Here is a 20906-nt window from a genome sequence, read left to right as displayed (position 1 = left end):
GATGTCATCCATTTTGAATATATCAGGTAAGTTTGAAAATTAAAAGAAACCGTTCCTATGTTTTAGTAATCACATCTAACTTCTAATCTTTTGGATGATTCGATCGTATCTTGAATGCAAAATATCGTCACAGCTAAACGTTTATACGAGACTCGATTAATACTGTTCATCCGTAAAGAGATATTTTGCATTCAGAACTCCGTGAAGGGTTGAAGGTGGAGGAATGTTGTCGATGATCAATCGAAGTGGAAGAAGTAAGCTTTCTAATCTTTTTTGAATGTCGATTGACTGGAAAACGGGTGTAGTAGTGTGTTTATTTTTTGTTAATGTGTACATTTTAACGATTCTTAAAACCCTAGAAGTTGGGTTTTTCGTTTTTGCTTTATATCATCGATTATGAACTGTAGTGACTCTTCATCGTTGATGATCGTTGATTTAAAGGTTGTATTTTACAAATAACACGTTGGTGTATGTGAATGTTTAAATGAAAATGGTAATTGTAGATGAGTTTCGAAGTTACGGTATTCTGATATTGAATGTGTTTAAAAATTAATCGTTTATGATTGTGTTTGAAAGTTCTAAGACGCAAATACATGTGTAGTCGTAGTCGACTACTTTGAACTGAAGTAAGGTTAGGAAAACCCAAAAATTAGGGCTTTTTTTACTTTTGTTTTGACAGTCGTATTGTTGATCAATGGCAAAATAAATACATTATCAGTAGGACAAGAGGATTAATTGATGTTAGTATTCGATTGTGAATGGTGTTTAGTACAAAAATAATAACGAAGGGTATAAATGTCATTCATTACTATTGATTACTTGTAAAATCCGATTGTTTGTGCGACAGAAGTACTTTTCTAGTATTAATCCTTGTTGTTGGTTGTATATTATGTATATTGTTAAAGTCATATTCAGTTGTGAACGAGTACTTTATTGAGTATGTATGTGGTTTTGATCATGTACATGATGTACTAAGTAAAGAATAATGGTGTAGTAGTCCCTACTGTTTTTTGTGAGTAAGTTAATTACACTGTTTGTTTAGTGATGATTATTGTAAACATTACTCTGTTTCTGGGTATGTGTTTAATTGTGTTTGTGTTTAGTAGGTATAATTTATGATTATTTGAGTTGTTAATGATTCAATTCTGAGTTATAAATGATTAAGGTATTTTAATTCTACTATTAGGTAGAAAGAAAAGCGAGAGGATATTACTAAAGACGACATTCATCAAATTCACTAATGAAGAATCCAATCCATTGCTTATTGACATTGAAGATGAAGACAATGAAGGAAACGAAATAGTACAACCTCGGATTAGAAGAGAAGGACAAAAGAAGTGTTCAACACCTAATAAGAAAACTAAAAAACAAACTGGTGGTAATGATATTATATGAAATTTAAAATGTTAAATATCAATTGGAATCTATAGTGATTATGTGTCTTATTTTTTGGACAGGCGTGGGGGAACGCGTTAATCGCACACCAGCTCATTCAATACGAAGGGATCTTAAAGTTGTAGTTTTGAGCTCAGATTCAAGTAATGTACTTGTTTAAAAATAAATTTATTTAGAGTTTGATGTTGTAGTTAGTTTTAATAACGTGTGTTGTTTTGTATTTATTAATAGAAAAGAACATGAAACCCAAAATCAATGTGAAGAAGTTTGATGGAGGAAATTCAAGGTTTTCAAAATCTAAAAAAAATATACAGAAACAAAGAGGTATCAATGATGATTTCATGTAATGTAAGTTGTATATTAAAGTGTATTCAGTTATGATTATGTTGTCTACTTATTGGCAGGTTTGATTGAAAGTTATGACATGACAGAAGATAGTGGAATACATAGGGAAAATGAATTGAGAACAAAAAGACGGTTTGATAGATGTAAAATAAAAGGTGATGAAGTTGTTGTTATAAACTCATGTTCAGGTAGTGATTTTTTTGTTAATAAATTTAGTATAATATTATTTTGGTAATTTATTTATAATCATTTATTGTGTTAAATATGTCTTAACAGGAAAAGATAATGTTACTGTCAAGAAGCTTGATGAAGATGAAGACTCTGATTTTGAAGATGACAAACCTGTGGTAACAAGGAAAAAAAGAAGGCATTATACTTCATTCAAAAATGATGACAAAGAAAATGTTAAGTAATTTAAAAGACAAAAGAATAAAGAAGGAAATGTAGTGAAGGCAAGAAAACTGCCTAAAGTTGTAGCAAGTGATGCAGAAGAAGCAAGGCGAATACAAGTACGGACATCTCCAAATGTTTTGTACAGTTGTATGCATAACCTTAGCAAGGAACAGGAAGCTTATATTTCTTCTATTGGTCTGGGGCATTTGTTGAATATGAAAGTGGATGGGTGTGCATCAATTATGGGGCATTATATTGTAAGGAATTTTGATGCAGATAGGATGGTACTCAAACTTCATCATGGAGATATACCAATCAATCGGCAAGTTATTCACGAAATGTTGGGTCTGCCTCTGGGACATGTTACAATAAAGTCCATGCCTTATAGAGAAGTCATAGACGACACGATAATTGTTTGGAGGAAACAGTTCGAAGATGAAGATAATATTAGACCAAGGGCAGTTCAACAAGTTATTATGCAATCAACACGTGCAGATTTAATCTTTAAAGTAAACATCTTTGTCCTGTTGTGTAATACACTAGGTCAGTCGATGAGCATGGGAACATGTGACATGTCCATGTTATCAAAAGTCACGAAAGACCTGGATCTAAGTGACATTGATTGGTGTGGATATGTTTTTGATTGCCTTAAGGAGACAAAAAGTGCATGGAATCCAAACAACAAAAAAGGATTCTATGTTTGGCTAATTATATTACTGCTGGTAAGATTTGTTTTAAATTCAGCTGTCATTCAATATTGGTAGACTTATGTGTGCAGATTCATTAAAGTGTATTTAAGTAATACATTTTTTATTTGTCTTTGTTGTAGTTTCTATACGTAGAAAGTGTTCGATGCGATTCAGTGAAGATTGTACGATGCAGACCAGCAATATGTTGTTGGAATGTTGATAAACTACGTGAGCGAGAAAGAGTAGAGTGTAGGACAATTGGTCTGGGTATGGGTGAATTGCAAGATCCATTTCAAGTCATCAATGAAGCATCGGGAAATAGTAATGTAGGGCAAGAAAAAGTTCAGGTAATATTTTATTGTATTGAATAATGCATATGAAATTTATTATTTGTTATTTTGGTATAATCTAAATTAATTATATTCATACATTATTTACAGGGAAATGATGCAGGAGGTGTTAAAAGTAATGGTAGAAGGTGTAAGGTATTAATATAATATAATCATTACTAAATAATAAGTTATTAGTACAGCAACTAATATTGTATTACTTTTTGTAGGGAAATCAAAGAGAGGAGATTTTTAGTGGAAGTGGGGAAAGTGTTGAGGTAGTTTACTACCTATTCACATTTGAATAATGAGTTACAATAGTATTAATTAATACTAAGTGACATATTAATGTTTTTATTTGGTTTGTAACGTAATTCTATTGTGGTGACCTAATTAGACAACTATTTCAACAATAAAGGAGATGTACGACATGATATTGTAGCAAAAGAAAGTGTTGGAAGACAAAATAGATGATGCTGTCAAGAAATATCCCGAGAATCAGTTGTTCAAAGAATGGAAAAACAAAGTAAATGATTTGTTTAGTGAATTTTCCGCATCAGAGGAACCAAAACAATCTCAATGGTGGTATGATAACGAGGCTGAAATTGAACGTACGCTGATTCTAGCTACAACTCACAAACAGTTTGACAACTCCCCGATAGCAAAATGTAGTATTCAAATGTCACAGGAATATGCAGACTTCGCTAATAGATCTGGAAGAAAATCTTTTAAGAATACACCACCATCTAAAATGGAAATGCCAATTCCTTTGTCTATAGTACCATTCAACAATGATGAACATTGGGTTAGTAGAAGAAGGTACAAGCCTCGCATGAAATCCGATTATCTGAAATCTCCTTACATTATACGGGCTGTTGATATCATCAAAGGAGTTCGACGGCAGGAAAAACGTGTAGCAGAATGGATATTCTCTCTCCAGGGAGAGCCAAAGTAAGTTGCATTTAAAATATTTTTAAAATTACTTAATTTTGTTGGTTGCTTATTAAAAATAGTATTAATTGGTCACGTCTTTTGCAGTGATATAGTTTTCCACACTTTGGATGGGTTTTCTGCTCAGAGGTTTCACATGGAAAGTTTTTTTCCAACATGTGAACTATTTGGCCATGTCATTGATTGTTGGAGTCAAGTGTTGAATCTTGATGAAAGTAAGTGTGCACCTGAATCGCCTCTGAGAGTTTATTGCAAGACAGATGTGACGGTATAATTTAATATTGTTCAATGTTGATTATACTATTGTTTAAATACAACATATAAATAAGTTAATGAGTTTTTAAAAATGGATCACATAATTCGTATCTTGAAAGTGATTTAACAGAAAGTCAACGTAAAGATAAATTCATTGAGAATCTGGTGCTTTCTATTGAAAATATGGACGCAAGCCTACGTTTTGTTGGATTGGTAAGAGATATATCTCCACATTTTACTTATGTGTTTATTTATCATTGATCAAATATGAATATTAAATAAAGTGAATACGTGTAAATGAATAAATGCTGCAGCTTTTCCTACCAGTCACCCATTCCTTCCACATTTTCCTTTTTGTGATCAATTTACAACACCCAGAGTTTGTAATCATTGACAACAGCAAAGTTGATGATCCTGATGGTGAGAGATATGGTCAGTTGCCCCAAATCATTGTAAGTGATTAATAAAAATTACTTTACATAGTTAATAAAATTTCATATGTGTTGACAATGTTTTCTACATTTTCAGAAATACTACATAGTTGATTACTTAAAATCTCAGAATCATCCAAAAGCTGAGATGTTTTCACATGTGATGCCACATAGACTGGAAATGCCTTGGAGAACAATAAACAACAACATTGATTGTGGTGTGTTTACGATGCGTCACATGGAAACATATATGGGTGGAAGTATGAAGGAGTTTAAAGCTGGGTTCAAGAACGAGTCTTCTGCACAAGATGATCAACTTGTTAAACTGAGGACAAAGTATTTATACAAAATCGTCACTCATGAATATAACGTGCAAAAGGATTATGTGCTGCAAAAGGTTGATGAATTCCACAAGATTCCTTCAAGACAACGTTCTCAACTGTTGGCCATTGCAAAGGAAGAAATTCACAGGAGATTGGATGATTTAAGTTAATTCTGTTAAAAAAGTTATTTTAGTTATGACTTCAATGGTTTCTTTGGGATAGTTTTAAAACAATGGTTTTGTATGCTAAGGATATTAACTTGGGTTGCTGAACGTACAATAGTTCCTTTTGGTTTGCTAATTTTAGTAATGGATTAGTGATATTTTAGTAGTTATAATTTTACATTAGCATTTGAAAAATTAAGTTATGTTAAAAAATGATGATTAACATGGATGGTATAATTTTAGTGTATATTCAGGAATGATTCTTACTAACAAACATTTGTTAATATGATATGTTACTATGACCATACAATCAGAATTTTTAATAATTAAAGTGAGTATATCTATATTATATAATGATTATTGTTGGGTTTATATCTTAAAGTATGTTGTTATTCAAATATTGAATAATAGCATAAATACTTGAATTATTCCTAACATATTGTACTTTAAGTGCAATTTGTTTTAACTTAACAAAAGAGTATTTAACAATTTTCATATCATCAATATGTTGAAAATAATTAATGTATTTACGATGTTATTCATTATTGACTATAATTAAGGGTTTAAAGTCGACCATGGTTAAAATTATGACTAAAATTTACCCAAAAGCAAACGTAAATCAATATATGATGTATAGGTGTTTTAAAAGTTAATCGTACAAACATTTGTTATTAAGATATACTACTAACAACATACAATAAACTATGAATACTGCTTGAATTGTATATGACTATAGTATATAATGATTGAGGTTTTTATAATTTCAAGAAAGGAAAAGTATATCTATTCTAAGTGCGAACTGTTTTAATCAGATAACAGAGGTTTAAATGTCAGATAATATCATTAATCTGTTAGGATTACCAAATTTGGCATTGCTATTATTCATCGTTGAATAAAACAAAACGTTAAAAATAATGAAAGTGTTTTAAGATAACATAACATACTAAATCATAGAAACATATTCTTATTCATAAATCTAATAGAAAAGTAAAATCTATTGGGAAAACGAATGGGCCATTTTAAGCTGCTTTTGACTCTCGTGCAAGTCTTACTTTGCAAGTCCTCCAATTATGGTTAACATATTGATTGCAACCTGTGCACATTCTGGTTTTTTTCTTTGCAGCTGCAAAGGCTTTCTCAATAGCACTAACCATTCTTTTCTTAGTTCCACTACCTTTGGTACGTATAGATGCAGGTGGATGGATATTTATTTCATCAGGAATGCTGCGTATTCCAAGCATCCGAATAATTTATTCTTCATCGTTATCAGGTGATGTTTGGTTTGAACTGCCAAACTCCATTGCTGCCTGCTTCAACGTACGTGTTTTTTCAACAAATTCCAACAATTTCTCCTTGCTTCTTTTGAAATGATCCAAGCAGTATTCAATATTGATGTATGCCTCTGTTAGAAGTTTAAAGGTGTCATCTTCTGTTTCCATGGCAACATGTTTCATGGCAAGAAAATGGCTGGAAATTGCATCCCTTCTCCATCTTCTTAGAATATACTGCTCTGGAATCTCTTCAACATGGTTGTTTTTCAATACAGCAAAAATATGACGACACAAAATGCCAGTACGTATGAAGTGATTGCACGAACATTTAACTTCTTTTTCAGGCAACTTTAGTTCAACCTACATTGTATAATAAAAATAATGTATGTTAGTAACTAATTGAATTAACATATTAGTTGGTGATTATTGCATAATATTGAAAAAAATATATGTAATTTAAAAATAATGATATAATATACTTGTATGATGACTAATGAAAAGCGTTTAAACGATGAATATAACCTTGCATTTTATCTTCAACTGTTTGCTCTTATCCGTTTGTGTAATCATAACAACTTGCCACCCATCAATCTTTTCAACACTGTCGATAGAACAGTACCAGGCTGCTTTAAATATTTCCTTTTTGACCTCATAGAACTTGGAAGCGTCATTTCATGCTTTGCATTTTTTGTATCATGTTCTAGTTTCTGTTGAACATTTCGTTGCTTTCCAATTACGGTGCCGTAGTTCATCATGAAATAGATAAGCAAATTAACAGAGTTAGAGTATTTATTAAAAAAATTAGTTCACGCTTTCAGACCTTGAAGTAGTTTTCATTAGACCGTGTAGTGGCATGTTTTTAAAATAGGCTGGAATCCAAAGTTTTCGATCCCTGTACATGTCTTTGAACCATCTTTAGTCCTGTAGTTTGAATTTTCTCATAAGCAGTTTCCACCTTGATTCAAACACTTCAGGCTCGATGTAGACATTCCAAACAAGCTTCGTAAAACGCTTTCGAAAATCAGTGTTTTTCAAAAAATCGGCTGAAACCTAAAAAAAATAGAAATTTATAAGATTAACTATGAATAAACAATATGTATGCTAATCGTTTTTAAAAATATGTAAACTGTGTAAATCATTGCTGAATAAAACATGTTGCGTGTTAACTTAAACCAAAATATACACACCTTGGCTTGTAGTTTTTTCATAATGTGCCACATACATAAACGATGATTAGAAGTAGGAAATATTGCTTCAACGTCCTGTAGAATTGTTGGATCTTGGTCTGTTAACACTAATTGAGGGTGTTTTACATGTGCTTTCAAAAAAGCTTCGAGCAACCAACGATAAGATTCTATTGACTCGTTGCTTAACAAACCTGCTCCAATGTTTATTGAACGTTTGTGGTTATCAATGGCTGTAAATGGCACAAAAATCATTCCATATCTGTATCAAAAAGGTAATTAAAAACAAATTCAACATTGATTATAAACTCAAAAAACATCAATATTCATATTTAAAGAAAAAAAATGTATAATAAGTATAAGAGCATACTTATTTGTTCGAAATGTAGCATCAAATGAGATCACATCTCCAAACTCCTTGTAATATAACTTATCGGTTTCATCCACCCAAAACATTGCGTTTAACACACTATCAACACATTTATACTCAAATGTGTAGTTATGTAACTCATCTTTCCTCATGTTCATTTTGTCAACAACCAGTTGTGCATCCTTGTCACCTATAATGTTTCCCATCTTCCTTCTAAAATTTTTATAATCAATTGCTTCAGGGCCAACGTTTTCATAACCTCCTTGCAAACTAGCTTGTAACTTTTGTGCCTTTGTTGCACCAATGTTAGATGTTAAAGAACGCACTATAAACTCCTTGTCTTTATAACTAAGTCGTCGTGCACGTTTGGAATACCGTCTTTCTTCTTTAGTCTATAGGGGGTGGTTGTGATTCTCTTCAAACTCATATATTTTACAAGCATTAGTTTGCATATGTAACCTTTCAAACTTTATCACTGCCTTGCAGTCCGTGATTTTGAAGTTTGAGTTTCGTTTATTCCTTCCACTTCCCTCAGGATCCAAAGTGTCGGTTGATCTGTTAGGTATTTTACCCATTTTGTTGCACACTACATACCTTTTTTTAATGGTTTTGTCACCAAACCTCGTTACTGTATTTAACCTGACACCAAAACCTGTTTTATCTGCATATAATTTATACATTTCAACCGCCTCCTCTAATGATTGATATATAGCATCTACATCTGGCATAAAATCTTTAGGAACAATAGGTTTCCACAACTTGGTTTTCCCACCAGGCGAGTCAACAACATTACTATTGAATGATTCCTCTTCAGAATCAGTTCGATTTGTACCTGTTTTTTAAGACAACAAAAAACAATAATGCGACATGCAAGACATGATATAAATTTCTATCAATTACGTATACATAAACTACAGAATTTTATAATCATAATCAACGTCTGTGAAACAATAATCAAAGTTGAAGTGTTTACTCATTTTAATCGTATTAACGCATAATCACCAATGATTATCAAACTTAATCAACATTGTATTAAACTTAAGAGAAAATGTACAACGAGGGACTCCTGTACAACGTCTGTGAAACCGTAAAAAAAGTTGAAGTGTTTACTCATTTTAATCGTATTAACGCATAATCACCAATGATTATCAAACTTAATCAACATTGTATTAAACTTAAGAAAAAATGCACAACGAGGGACTCCTATACAACGATCTGTGATATACACTAGCATTAAGTAATTAATACATACAACGTATATGATTAATCGTATACAAATATGTACCGAATAAATGACAGGTCTTATTCATCATATACAAAAATTCAATAATTATTGTAATACACGATCTGTATTTACAAGATGTTGTATTGTTTTCATTTTTTACCTTCACTCGCATAATCAGATAATTGATTTCTTCCGCTGTATTGATCATCCGAATGATAGAGATCGTCGTCATCATATTCATTACAGTTGAATGCTTCGTCGCCATATTGATCATCATCTTCTGTATCATCGCTACTGTAACCAAAACAGTCCGACATCGATATTGATTGGAATCACGAATGGTAAACTGCGTTGTTATCTTCAACCGTAAATGATGAACCATATACAAAAGTCGATTGACTGAAATCCCGAATGCTATACTAGAAATTGTATCTTCAATTCCATATCTCCTTGAACGATAACTATGGAATATCCCTTAATTATAGGTAAATATTAATGGATAATATAGTGATTATTAAATGTATTTTATTAATTAAAAATTAGATTAAATACAAATTTACTTAAATACCCTAATAAAATGATTGGCTGATAAGTGTTCTCGCGTTCTCAACCTTTTAGGCGTTCTCATTTGATCATACTCCTATATATATATATATATATATATATATATATATATATATATATATATATATATATATATATATATATTATGTTTACTTAAGATCTATGTTGGATGAAAGATCTAAACCTCTTTCTTTTCAGATCTAAACTTTTCCTTCCAGATCTGAACCTTTTCTTTCATATCTAAACTTTTCCTTCCAGATCTGAACCTTTTCCTTCAGATCTAGACTTTCTCACTTCATATCTAAACTTTTTAGATCTAAACTTTATATATGAATAATTTATACTTGAGATCTATGCTTTTAAACTTCGTTTTCATATCTGAACTGTATATGTATTTTATATCTACAAATATGTTAGGTAAAACATGGGTAGATGAAATAGTTGGTGTGTGATGAAATAAAATGATGAGAGGCCTCGGTGTTGACGATGATCCAGTCATCTAGTGTAGTATGGATGACGACCACAAACTTTTTTAGGAAGTCCAGTGGAACGCTAGTAGACTCGCAACCTGTAAGTGTTTGTGAACGATGTGTTCACCGGTGTACTCCAATCTCCCCTATGATTGCATTACGGACCTATATGGTTGAGGAATCCCCTTAGCAGTAGTGTCCATCCCGATGAAATTCTTTAGGATAGGTCCCTTATAATAGATGTTTTAGGGACGTAAAGTGAGGATAACGGGAACTGGTAATCGGGTTGGATAATTGTTGAAAATAATAAACTTATTTATTGTGAGTTGAAAACCCTATATGCTCATCAGACTCCCCAGTCTGACCCACTCAGTTTCTTGTATTACAGGTAGTGTCAAGGGCATAGTTGGATGATCTGACGAAAGATTATAGATTTTAGGCCAGTAGAAAATAAATAGAATGTTGTAAGGTCTATGTTGTTTTGAGGCCAAATTTTGTTTTGTGGCCTATGATGTTTTTGGTTTATGCTTATGATCTATATCGATGTTGACATCTCGAGTTTGTAATATAATGAAAATATATTTCTTTAAGGAAATGCTTTGATAAATCTTTATCATATTTTGTTTTGAGAACAAATTCCGCAACACTTTTCTTTGAAAGATTACTCTGATTTTATTATAAAAGCATAAACGAAATCGGTCTTTTCTGGCCGTGAAAATAAGGATGTCACAGATACACGAAAATTAGCTCTCGTTTTTCTTCAAACACTCATAAAAAAATCTTTCTAGCAATTTGGCTTATGATTTATATGCCTAGAATCGTAAGTGTCATTTTGGATTATCTTAGGCTGAATTTCTTGTAACCCAGACATATGGTAGAAATATCAGTTCGAAAAATGTTCACACGATCAAAATTGATATCCAAATCTCCGCTACAAATCCTATTTATCTACAGAAGAATGTGCTAAAGCTAAAAAAGAAGAGTATGCATCAAAGGTTGAAATTTTGGAATTTTGGAAATATAACAAATTTTGGAAATATAAGGTTGAAACCTATTGCATTTTGTTAAGTTATAGTTTTTAGATTTGAAGTGTACTTTTTTTAAGAGGATTAAAATTCAAATTTAATAGGTCGTTGAGATGGCGGTCTATTTTGAAAGGTTCTGAAAAATTATTATCGAAACAAATTCTTTGGTTCTCCACCATTTTCGTTCCTTACTCTTCACCACCACAATTCTCTCACTAGAATCATGTCAATTGGGTCTATTTGTCTCTTATTTAGCGAATTTGCATCATCTTGTACGATCATTAGGTCCCCGTGCTTTGCTATATCGTGGTTCGATCCCCATTGAGGAATTGAGGTGATCAAAATTTTAATCTCTTTCAAACCACTCTGCTATATAACTGAAACTTTGTATACGAATTCATGATTCCTTTTAATGTTTATCACATTGCTGATTGTTGTACGAATTCACCTTTTAAGGTACTGGTTATTAATTTGTTATCATATGAATGGAACATGATCTTCAGTTGTTCCTCAATTTCATGATTCCGAGTTAATGTCCATTGCGTTTATCATCTTTGAAAGAGAATGGATTTCAATGTTGATGCTTGTAGGGATCAATCATCTATAATTGTTCATATTGAATTCTTAATATGGAGTTGCACCTTTTAATCATGTCTGCATTGAAAATGGCGTCATGAATTCATGGTTATCTAACTGATCAATGGTGACCTTGTAATTTGTGACATGCTCGGGTTCGATATCTCAAAATGTAGATAATCTTCAAAATGTCAATCATAAGGCAATTTATTGTATACACCAATATAATAATTTAGTAATACTGTAACATGTAGCATGCTGAACAAATGTTTGATGAATCAAAAGGCAAAAAATTTATAGAACATTTATGCATCTGTTGGTTATTATTTTGCAGATATAGTATTTGAAAGGGGAACTCCATATATTTTTGGTATATAGAGGGAAATCAGGGCTTGTTAGTTTTATTCCCTCTCATCCTTGTGGAGAGAGGGAACATCAATTCATTAGCCTTTTTCAAAATCTTGTTGTGCCTGTGCTCTTGTTAAGCATATAAAATGAAGTCGCTTACTGGAGACGAGATAAATCAAGGTGGTGGACAAGAGCCAGGTGCACATGGAGAAAAGATATTTGTCTCTGTGAGGGTGAGGCCTTTGAATGAAAAGGAAATTGCCAAGAATGATTCTTGTGATTGGGAATGCGTAAGCAATGACACAATCCTTTACAAAAGTGGCTTAGCAGAACAACGATCAACACACCCAAATGCCTACACATTTGGTAAGCAATATCCATCTCCATGTGAAACTATATTCTTGAACTTCATATCCTTTAAAAGAATACCCACAAAAAGTTTCTAGTATATTGTTTATTTCTGACTTGTGATTGTTATCTTGGAAACAGACAGAGTATACGGATGTGATAGTACAACAAAACAAGTGTACGAGGAGGGAGTCAAAAAAGTTGCTCTTTCAGCTCTTAATGGCATTAATTGTGAGTCGTATTAACTTATTATCATGATATTGAATAATATTGCGTATGGTGTTGTTAATTAAATTGTTTTTGCAGCAAGTGTCTTTGCATATGGGCAGACAAGCAGTGGGAAGACATACACCATGACTGGAATCACTCAATATGCGATATCAGATATATTTGATTACATCAAAAAGGTAATTGAAGAGAAAAAATGAAATTTATTTTTTATGTATAACTTAATCTTATGGATAAGTTTTTTGTATACAGCAAAATGATAGGGAATTCGTGCTGAAATTTTCTGCCATTGAAATCTACAATGAATGTGTTAGAGACCTTCTTAGTGCAGATGGTACTCAACTCAGACTCCTTGATGATCCGGTGGTGAGTGTTGTCCTATTTTTAGTGAAAATAGTCCATTTATTAAACAAATATTTTGAAAATTTTCAATTTTTTTTTTTGATATCATCAGAAAGGGACAGTTGTAGATAAACTCACAGAGATCCGTTTGAAAAACTGGACCCATCTAATGCAACTCCTTGGCATGTGCGAAGGTAACATTTATTAAGCCCCATTTGTTGTATTGTATTTGGGGTGTATATGTATTGGACTTCAAATACGCCTAATTGCCCCCTCATCCTCATAATCTAAAATTAGCCATTCTGATAATGTATTTGGAATTCCAATTTTGTAGCTCAAAGACATATTGGGGAGACATCAATGAACGAAGTGAGCTCAAGGTCCCACCAGATTATCCGATTGGTACTCTATGCATATCAACAACTTTAAACAAACTTAAACTTTCTTATATCTTGACTTCTTGACTAATTGACTTGACTCATTATTTTATTTTTTTCAGACAATTGAAAGTTCCCCCAGCGAATTCGCAAGGATTGGCAGTGCAAGCAGCCTTACAGCTACTGTGGTATGAACATTGAATGCTTCACCTTCAGTATATATATTTTTTTTCTCTTTTGATTCTTGTTATAGATTCTTGGAGTTTAAATTAAAAGTATCCAAATTTGGTTTTTTGTGTAGAACTTTGTTGATCTAGCAGGAAGTGAACGTGCTTCCCAAACCTTATCAGCTGGTACACGGCTAAAAGAAGGATGCCACATAAATCGCAGTCTACTAACACTTGGAACTGTTATCCGCAAATTGAGGTTTGCACTTTCATTGGTCTATTTTCTCAAAATACAAATACAATACAACTTTTGTAACAAACATGTTTGTTTATAATGTGGATGCAGCAAATCAAGAAACGGTCACGTGCCTTACAGAGACTCAAAGCTAACCCGTATACTACAAAACTCTCTTGGAGGCAATGCAAGAACTGCAATAGTATGCACTTTGAGCCCTGCACATGCTCATCTTGAACAATCAAGAAACACCCTTTTGTTTGCTGTGTGTGCCAAGGAAGTCAGAACCAGTGCCCAGGTGAATGTGGTCGTGTCAGAGAAAGCATTGGTCAAACAGTTGCAACGAGAAATGGAAAGATTGCAAAGAGAGTTGAAGAACATGTCTGCAGCAAATAATAACGAATCTGTAATCAAAGAAAAAGAGTCTCAAATAGAAGATGTCAGTATAGTATCCCCATTACATGTTTGATCTAATAGAATCCATAAGTAACTAACTTTGTTTTACTGTGACTACAGATGCAACAAGAGATAAAAGATTTGACTCAAGAACGTGATCTTGCTCGAACTCGCCTTGAGGAAATACTAAGAGCAGCTGGAATTGATCAGAGTTTACTTCCATGGGTATATTTGTTTTTTTTTTCTTTTGACATTTAAAATCCTCATAATGTATTCTGTTATATGATGTAGAACGAGTCTCGGCCCTTGCGTACTGGTTCATGGGACGGGCGTTTACCATCATCAGATACATCCTTCAATGCTCCAATCACCACATACAGCAAGGATGAATTAAACATCCCAAATGAAGACTCCTACTTTTTTGATAGAATCTCCTCGAGTCAGTTCATGGATCGATATTTACCTGACCCATCCCACGAATGGGAGAAATCAAGGTCAAATTCATCAGGCAGCTGCAAAGAACTAGAGTGTATGGAGAATGATCAGGAGGAGCAATCTTCTCGCTCTTCGGGTTCTTCAGTTGTGGACAAAACTTATTCAAGAACTGCAAGTTTGACAAGAAGCACGAGCTGCAGTGCGGTTATTGAAGAGATGACTCCTGAATACAATGTGGTGGCTGAAAGTATGGTTACCAAGGAAGTTGAAGGGGATGCATCCGGAAGAAGTCTTCAGTCCAAATCAGAATCGGATATCAAATCGATGTGCAGACAAGATTCTGATGAGAAAGACATGAAGCAGAGTGAGGGGAGTGTTTTTATCTATTCTCCAACCAGAACACTTAAAGAAGTCATGAGGGATGATCTTAAAGGAGAGTACGTCAATTACATGGTAAGGAGTGGACACAATAGTTGTTGATTCATGAGTCATGAGTCATGAGTATGTTGTTATTGATTTGGTTATGATATCAGGCGGAGACACCTCGAGCCATTGGATCAGCAAAGGAAGATAATGACTGGGAATTGTTGTTTGAGGAGCAAAGAAGGAAGATAATCAAATTGTGGGATGAATGCAACATTCCATTGATTCACAGGACCTACTTTTTCTTGCTCATCCAAGGCGATCCATCTGATTCCGTCTACATTGAGATCGAGCTCCGCCGACTATCCTTCCTCCAGAAAGCAGTAGATCACGCCTCAAGGTTTGCTTACACATATCATAATACTTACATTTCATTTGTTTACTCGTACTGATATCTTTGTTTGTTTGTTGATGGGTGGGTAATAAAATAAAAGCACAAGGGCAATGGATTTGGAGAGGGCGATGCTAAGCAGGAAACTATTGAGGAAATACTCAGCAAAGGAAAGGGAAGGTCTTTTTGTCAAGTGGGGAGTTGATTTGCAGTCACGAAACAGGAGGGTACAATTGTCCCAACTGCTATGGACAAAAACAGATGACATGGAGCATGCTAAGGAGAGTGCTGAGATTGTTGCAAAGCTTGTTGGACTTGTTGATCCAAGCCAAACACCAAAGGAGATGTTGTTTGCCCCAACGCAGGAATCACAAACCATGCGCCCCAGCTGGAGGGACACCTTCTCTTTGCTCGGATATTAACTATCTCATCAAAACCCCAACCACCAAAAATATCCTACCATAATAATTAACATATATATCAATTTACCAATAATGGTGGAAGCTATATACATATAGCAGCATCATGCGTGTACCTTTGATTTGTACTTGATGCAATAAAAATATTACTTTCATCATATGATATCACTATGCATGCAAACTTGTATTTTGTTTTACTTTCATTCAACACAATTGCAAACTGATCTAACAATGAAAACAGTAATTTAAAAAAAAAAAAAAAAAAAAAAGCTGAAAGCTACATATGATATGATATATTTACAGATTATGATTTGAGGACGGCTCCTTTTGTGATCTTCCATCCTGCTTTAGCATCATGTGACATCTCGTACCTGGTTGTGTAGGTTGAATTATACGAGTCATTGTTTTCAGGGTTGGTCAAATCTGTCAACTGAGCAGACTCTTCCAGGGTTGCTTCAACAACAGCTAGGCCTCCATCAAGGGAGATGGTGACACTGTCAATTGTAATATTTAAGAGACTGTAGTCCCAAAACCAACTGTGTTCACCAATTTCAATTGCTCTTTCTTGCCAGATCTTCAGCATCTGACCATCCAATATCTGCAATTTTGAAAAATATCCACATAAATAAATATAGTATCTTTTGCACGTTTCATTTTAGGACCAAAAGATGCAATATTTTACCAATCACCTATCTACATATCAGTAAAAAGGTGAACATTGTTGCGTAACAAAGTGAATCCAATAGAATTTGGTGGAAACTTTTCTCATAACTTTTAAATAGTCTAGAAAATAATAAAGTAACAGCTTCTTAGCAGTTGTATAAGAATGCATAGTTGTGATAAACTAAAAAACACTGACTTCACCTCTGACAATTTTTCATGGCAATGATCAGGTCCAAGGGCCTGGGATTTAATGGTCTGCCACTTGCGAACTAGACTTTCTGCAAGTCTTGCATCCATTCTAGGAATTTCTACAGCATCTTCACTTACAGACTCCCCTGCTGCAATGATTGGAAGAATGAAAGATGGATGGGTCAACTTGGTAATAATATCATATTCTAAATTCAAAATACATCCACCAATATAGAAAATAATAGTGTTATTATGTGGTAAAATCAATAATTTGACATAAAACTACAAGTGCTTTTCGGTATTAGAACATACCCACGTTGATGACATCGGAAGCCATAGCTGAACCAACTTCTTTGTTGGTAGTAGAAGAAGGGCCTCTCTTGGATGGCATAAGTTTCAATCCAGCCAAAGTCAACAGCCCCACCACCACCCCACCACACATAATCTTCACCGCAGCATCTTTTATCCTATAAGTAATCATTTCTTGTTCCTTAATCTCATCAACAGTAATCACATCCACCGGAAAACCGCCATCCTGCCGCCTGTCCAACTCACTCTCCACCACAAAAGAATCATCAAACTCACGCCTAACACTCTCTGTTTCACCAACAGGGAAAACCTTCTGTAACGCCTTAATTGCCCCTATCTTTACGCTATCAAGAACCGCAGTAGCTCCGGCACCGATCCTCGCAATGGCAGCGGCAGCCGCCAACGGTGAACCACCAACTCCCGCCAGCCGTTCCAAATATCTTAGTACAACCGGATCATCATAGTAATCCACAAGCCTAAATTGCACATCCGTTGTCTCCCGGAATCTTGGAAACACAACCTCCATTAACCATGTTTCTAGGAGCTTACAAAGGCCTGGAAGGAGGTCGTTTTCAGGGTCATCTTGGGAATTTTCCATGACAAATGTAGTGATAGACGGGTCCCGGTAATGTGAGTTTTCATTATTTAAGCCTAACCATGAACGACATTCGTCTACTTCACCTACTAGAAGCGAACAGAGACCTCTTTCTAATGCGAAATCAATCTCACGGCTTTCTTTAATGTTGTAAAGAGATGAATTGCCTAATGGGGTTACTTTGATTTGTTGAAGTTGTTGAAATAAATTGTCTGCATCTTGAATAAGATGAGGCTTTTTATCCATGAAAGCTTGTGCTACAAGTGCTAAAGCAACTCCATAAACTTCAAAACTTTCTGCTGGGATGTTACCTGGTGTGGCTACAAAGAGTTCAACCTTCAAAAGAGAAAGAAAAATCATCAAAAGAAACAAAAGATAGTAGATTTTATAGGAATATCAAGAAAGTATATAAAAATTGCTAACCTGCTCCGCTGCTGTCATCCTCAAATAGGCTTCATTCATGAAATCTTCACGTGTAAAACCGCCAGCAACAGCGGCGGCACCACCTCCTCCAACTGCCCATAAAATATTGCGTACACCTTGAAGACCTTCCATTCTTCTTGTTCTGTATTCATCATCAAGAGGTAAGGCCAGAAGCTCTAGAACATAACGTGGGTTTATCTCTTCCAAAGTTTCATCAATTTGTGCTTGTAGATCTGGTGCAAGGCTGCTTGCACCTTCTTCCTAAATGAGAGCAGATAAACAAGAACAACATAATTAACCATGGGGTTTCACGAACTTAAAACTTCATTAAAAGTCGTACCTGTAATAACTTCAGTGCCCTCTCCAACAATTCACAACCCTTGATATAATCTGGAGGAGACAAGGCCATTGTGTCCCTTGAAATTTCAACATAGGACAGTGCCATTGCCAACACAACATCTTGCTTAAATGATTTGGGTAGTCTCTCTTTCAGTAAACTTTCACCAATTTCAAGCACTAATTCATCCTCTCCAGCTTCTTGCAATACACACAGGGCTCCAGGAACCTTGAAAAGTTTAATATAAACTAAATTTTAGTCAATGTTGTTCATAAAAATCATAATCAGGACTAGTAAGTAAGATCGCTGGCTGACTTCTTCTTTCTTCAGTTATTCTTTCCTGGTCAATTCTAGTGCAATTCATATATAATTCTGCATTTCTCTGATGGAATATAACACTAAAAGAGGGATAGGGAAGAGAATAAGAGAATTACATTGTCCCATGGAACATCGGTGAGGATTGTATCGAATTCTTCATCTGCAAGCCCTTTATTATATTCTCTTTTCGAGCTAGGGTTTGCTAGGGTTTCACAAGCTGCTTGAAGAATCTGCCTCCGGCTAATCAATGCATCGTCACTATAGCCATACTGAGGTGGTTTCAAAGCTCTAGCTTCATAACATCTTCTAATTCCGTCTCCGAGGAAGTGAGCCTCCGCGCCGAGCACTCGGTAGAAGTCGATGGGGATAGACACGTGGCGGTCAGGGGCGGTAGAGAGCGTGGGAGGGTAGGGTGGAGTGAGGGTAGTGGCGGTTAGGTCGTTAGGGTCGGCATTATTGGTCGTGGGCAGGAATTGGAAGTCGGAAAAGAGACGGTGGGCCCATTTGCTAGCGGAGAAGCTACTGGAAACGGTATTACTGCTACTAGGTCCACCGCTGATAGCGTGCGGTTTTAGGTGTTTCTTAGTGTTTGAAGTCGGAAACGGGGTGGACAACGGAACACAGACGCCGATTCTCAGGTGGCCGAGAGCTTCCATCGGAATGCAACTTTTCAGTGTCGTTACTCAGATATTCCGACTTGTAGCGAGATTTTGATGTAAAGTTTCGTTTCACCTCTTTTAGTTTTGATAATACCTAAACGACCCTTATAATTTCCAAAAAAACTTTACAAAATTTTACAAGTGCCATAGGAAAACAAAAAGAAATTATATTATGCATGGACACATAGCTATATCATCATTATTATATTATGTAAAAAGCCACTACACTCTTTATATAACTACACTTATACATGCATTCATGAAATATATAAAATCATAAGTTTTCCGCCACTAAGGTTTCCATCAAGACAAGTGTAAATTTTCAATAATTAGTCCATAATATTGTTAATTAATTACAACTTAAGGTTAACCTCAAAATCCTACATACACTATAAAATAGAAACCTATGCTTAAGACACCCTTAACCTTTAATCCCCCGAGACATCAATTTTGATAGTTTATTCGAGCTCAAAACTACGGATAATAATGTTATATGCCTAGTGTTTACCGCATTCACCGACAACCTTGCAAGTCACTCCTAGAACAATATCAAATTACATTAAATGATCATACTTAGTGGTTCACTCCACGAGACTTAAAATAATGATGATATTTAGTTGTTCACTCTACAAGACTTCAAATAAAATTCATGACTCTAAACATTTTTGTCACTAGGTTATAAATAAAGCCTATTAAGGTTCTAAAACCACATTAAAATATCCAAAACGTAGGGATTTTAAAAATTTTCCATACAAATATAAACAATAACATATCATCTTAGAAGATTTTACACGTTATGTGTTTACCCAACATCACAAACACAAATGTGTTTCCGAGAATGGCTCATACATGTAACAAAACAAAAGCAATTATAATTATTCAAAGTATCAAAATGAACCATCCCATATCATCACTTATCCTAAGTCAAGTAGCTCTAATAACAAACTCACATAGCATCAATTAATGTCAAATTTTATTATACATCTAACTCATACAATATATAGACAAACCCGGTTTTAAGTGGGGGCAAGATGTAGGCATGCAAAAACCGGTTTTTTTTCTGAACCGGACCGGTTCAGAAAACCGGTTCGGTTCCGGTCAACGTAGTCAAAACCGGTTCAGCCCCAAAAATATCCGAACATGTGTAAACCGGTTCGGTTTAATAGAAACCGGTTCAGCAAAAACCGGTCCAAAAACGGTTCAAAACCGGTTCGACGCAAATAAGCTTTTTTTTGTTTTGTTTTTTTGTTTTTGGGCTAATAAGTGTAAAATAGGAATGATTTTTTTTTGTTTAGAGTATAAAGCACTGGATTGTCTTAAACCAAAAAAAAATTTGGCTTCATAGTAGGTGGTTTGGGGGATTGGGAAGGCAAAGATATCAATGTACCTCCCGAGCTCGCTACT

At 34.4% G+C, this 20906-nt stretch overlaps 4 protein-coding genes across 5 annotated transcripts; 1 reads left to right on the top strand and 3 right to left on the bottom strand.

Annotated features, from left to right (window-relative positions):
• Window positions 1–6305: 6305 nt before the first annotated feature.
• LOC128132159 (protein FAR1-RELATED SEQUENCE 6-like) lies at window positions 6306–7197 on the bottom strand. The gene is made up of 2 exons (XM_052768307.1): window positions 7069–7197; window positions 6306–6906 (listed from the first exon to the last, which is right to left on the bottom strand). The coding sequence occupies exons 1-2, from the start codon at window positions 7114–7116 to the stop codon at window positions 6526–6528; spliced, it is 429 nt and encodes a 142-aa protein (XP_052624267.1). The 5' UTR covers window positions 7117–7197; the 3' UTR covers window positions 6306–6525.
• A 213-nt stretch (window positions 7198–7410) lies between these two features.
• LOC128132156 (protein FAR1-RELATED SEQUENCE 5-like) lies at window positions 7411–8052 on the bottom strand. The gene is made up of 2 exons (XM_052768295.1): window positions 7734–8052; window positions 7411–7596 (listed from the first exon to the last, which is right to left on the bottom strand). Exons 1-2 carry the CDS (start codon window positions 7983–7985, stop codon window positions 7462–7464), a joined length of 387 nt encoding a protein of 128 aa, XP_052624255.1. The 5' UTR covers window positions 7986–8052; the 3' UTR covers window positions 7411–7461.
• A 3518-nt stretch (window positions 8053–11570) lies between these two features.
• Window positions 11571–16167, top strand: LOC111915740 (kinesin-like protein KIN-7G). Of its 2 annotated transcripts, none has more exons than XM_042899372.2 (14): window positions 11571–11718; window positions 12295–12674; window positions 12798–12887; window positions 12963–13063; window positions 13137–13250; window positions 13339–13420; window positions 13561–13628; window positions 13726–13791; window positions 13905–14029; window positions 14117–14444; window positions 14522–14626; window positions 14693–15289; window positions 15370–15599; window positions 15694–16167. In XM_042899372.2, the coding sequence occupies exons 2-14, from the start codon at window positions 12455–12457 to the stop codon at window positions 16010–16012; spliced, it is 2445 nt and encodes an 814-aa protein (XP_042755306.1). In that variant the 5' UTR covers window positions 11571–11718; window positions 12295–12454; the 3' UTR covers window positions 16013–16167. The 2 variants fall into 2 exon arrangements, with proteins under 2 accessions (XP_042755306.1, XP_023767160.1); XM_023911392.3 differs by lacking the exon at window positions 11571–11718 and adding an exon at window positions 11817–11840.
• Window positions 16048–19564, bottom strand: LOC111915741 (protein ACCUMULATION AND REPLICATION OF CHLOROPLASTS 6, chloroplastic). Its single transcript, XM_023911393.3, has 6 exons — window positions 18960–19564; window positions 18529–18753; window positions 18189–18449; window positions 17174–18101; window positions 16874–17010; window positions 16048–16607 (listed from the first exon to the last, which is right to left on the bottom strand). Exons 1-6 carry the CDS (start codon window positions 19497–19499, stop codon window positions 16314–16316), a joined length of 2385 nt encoding a protein of 794 aa, XP_023767161.1. The 5' UTR covers window positions 19500–19564; the 3' UTR covers window positions 16048–16313.
• Between the last annotated feature and the right edge of the window lie 1342 nt (window positions 19565–20906).

This window comes from Lactuca sativa, chromosome 1, assembly GCF_002870075.4.
Source record: "Lactuca sativa cultivar Salinas chromosome 1, Lsat_Salinas_v11, whole genome shotgun sequence".
NCBI lineage: Eukaryota > Viridiplantae > Streptophyta > Magnoliopsida > Asterales > Asteraceae > Lactuca > Lactuca sativa.
Note: the sequence above shows the minus strand (reverse complement) of the source record. Positions and strands in the feature narration are given on the sequence as shown.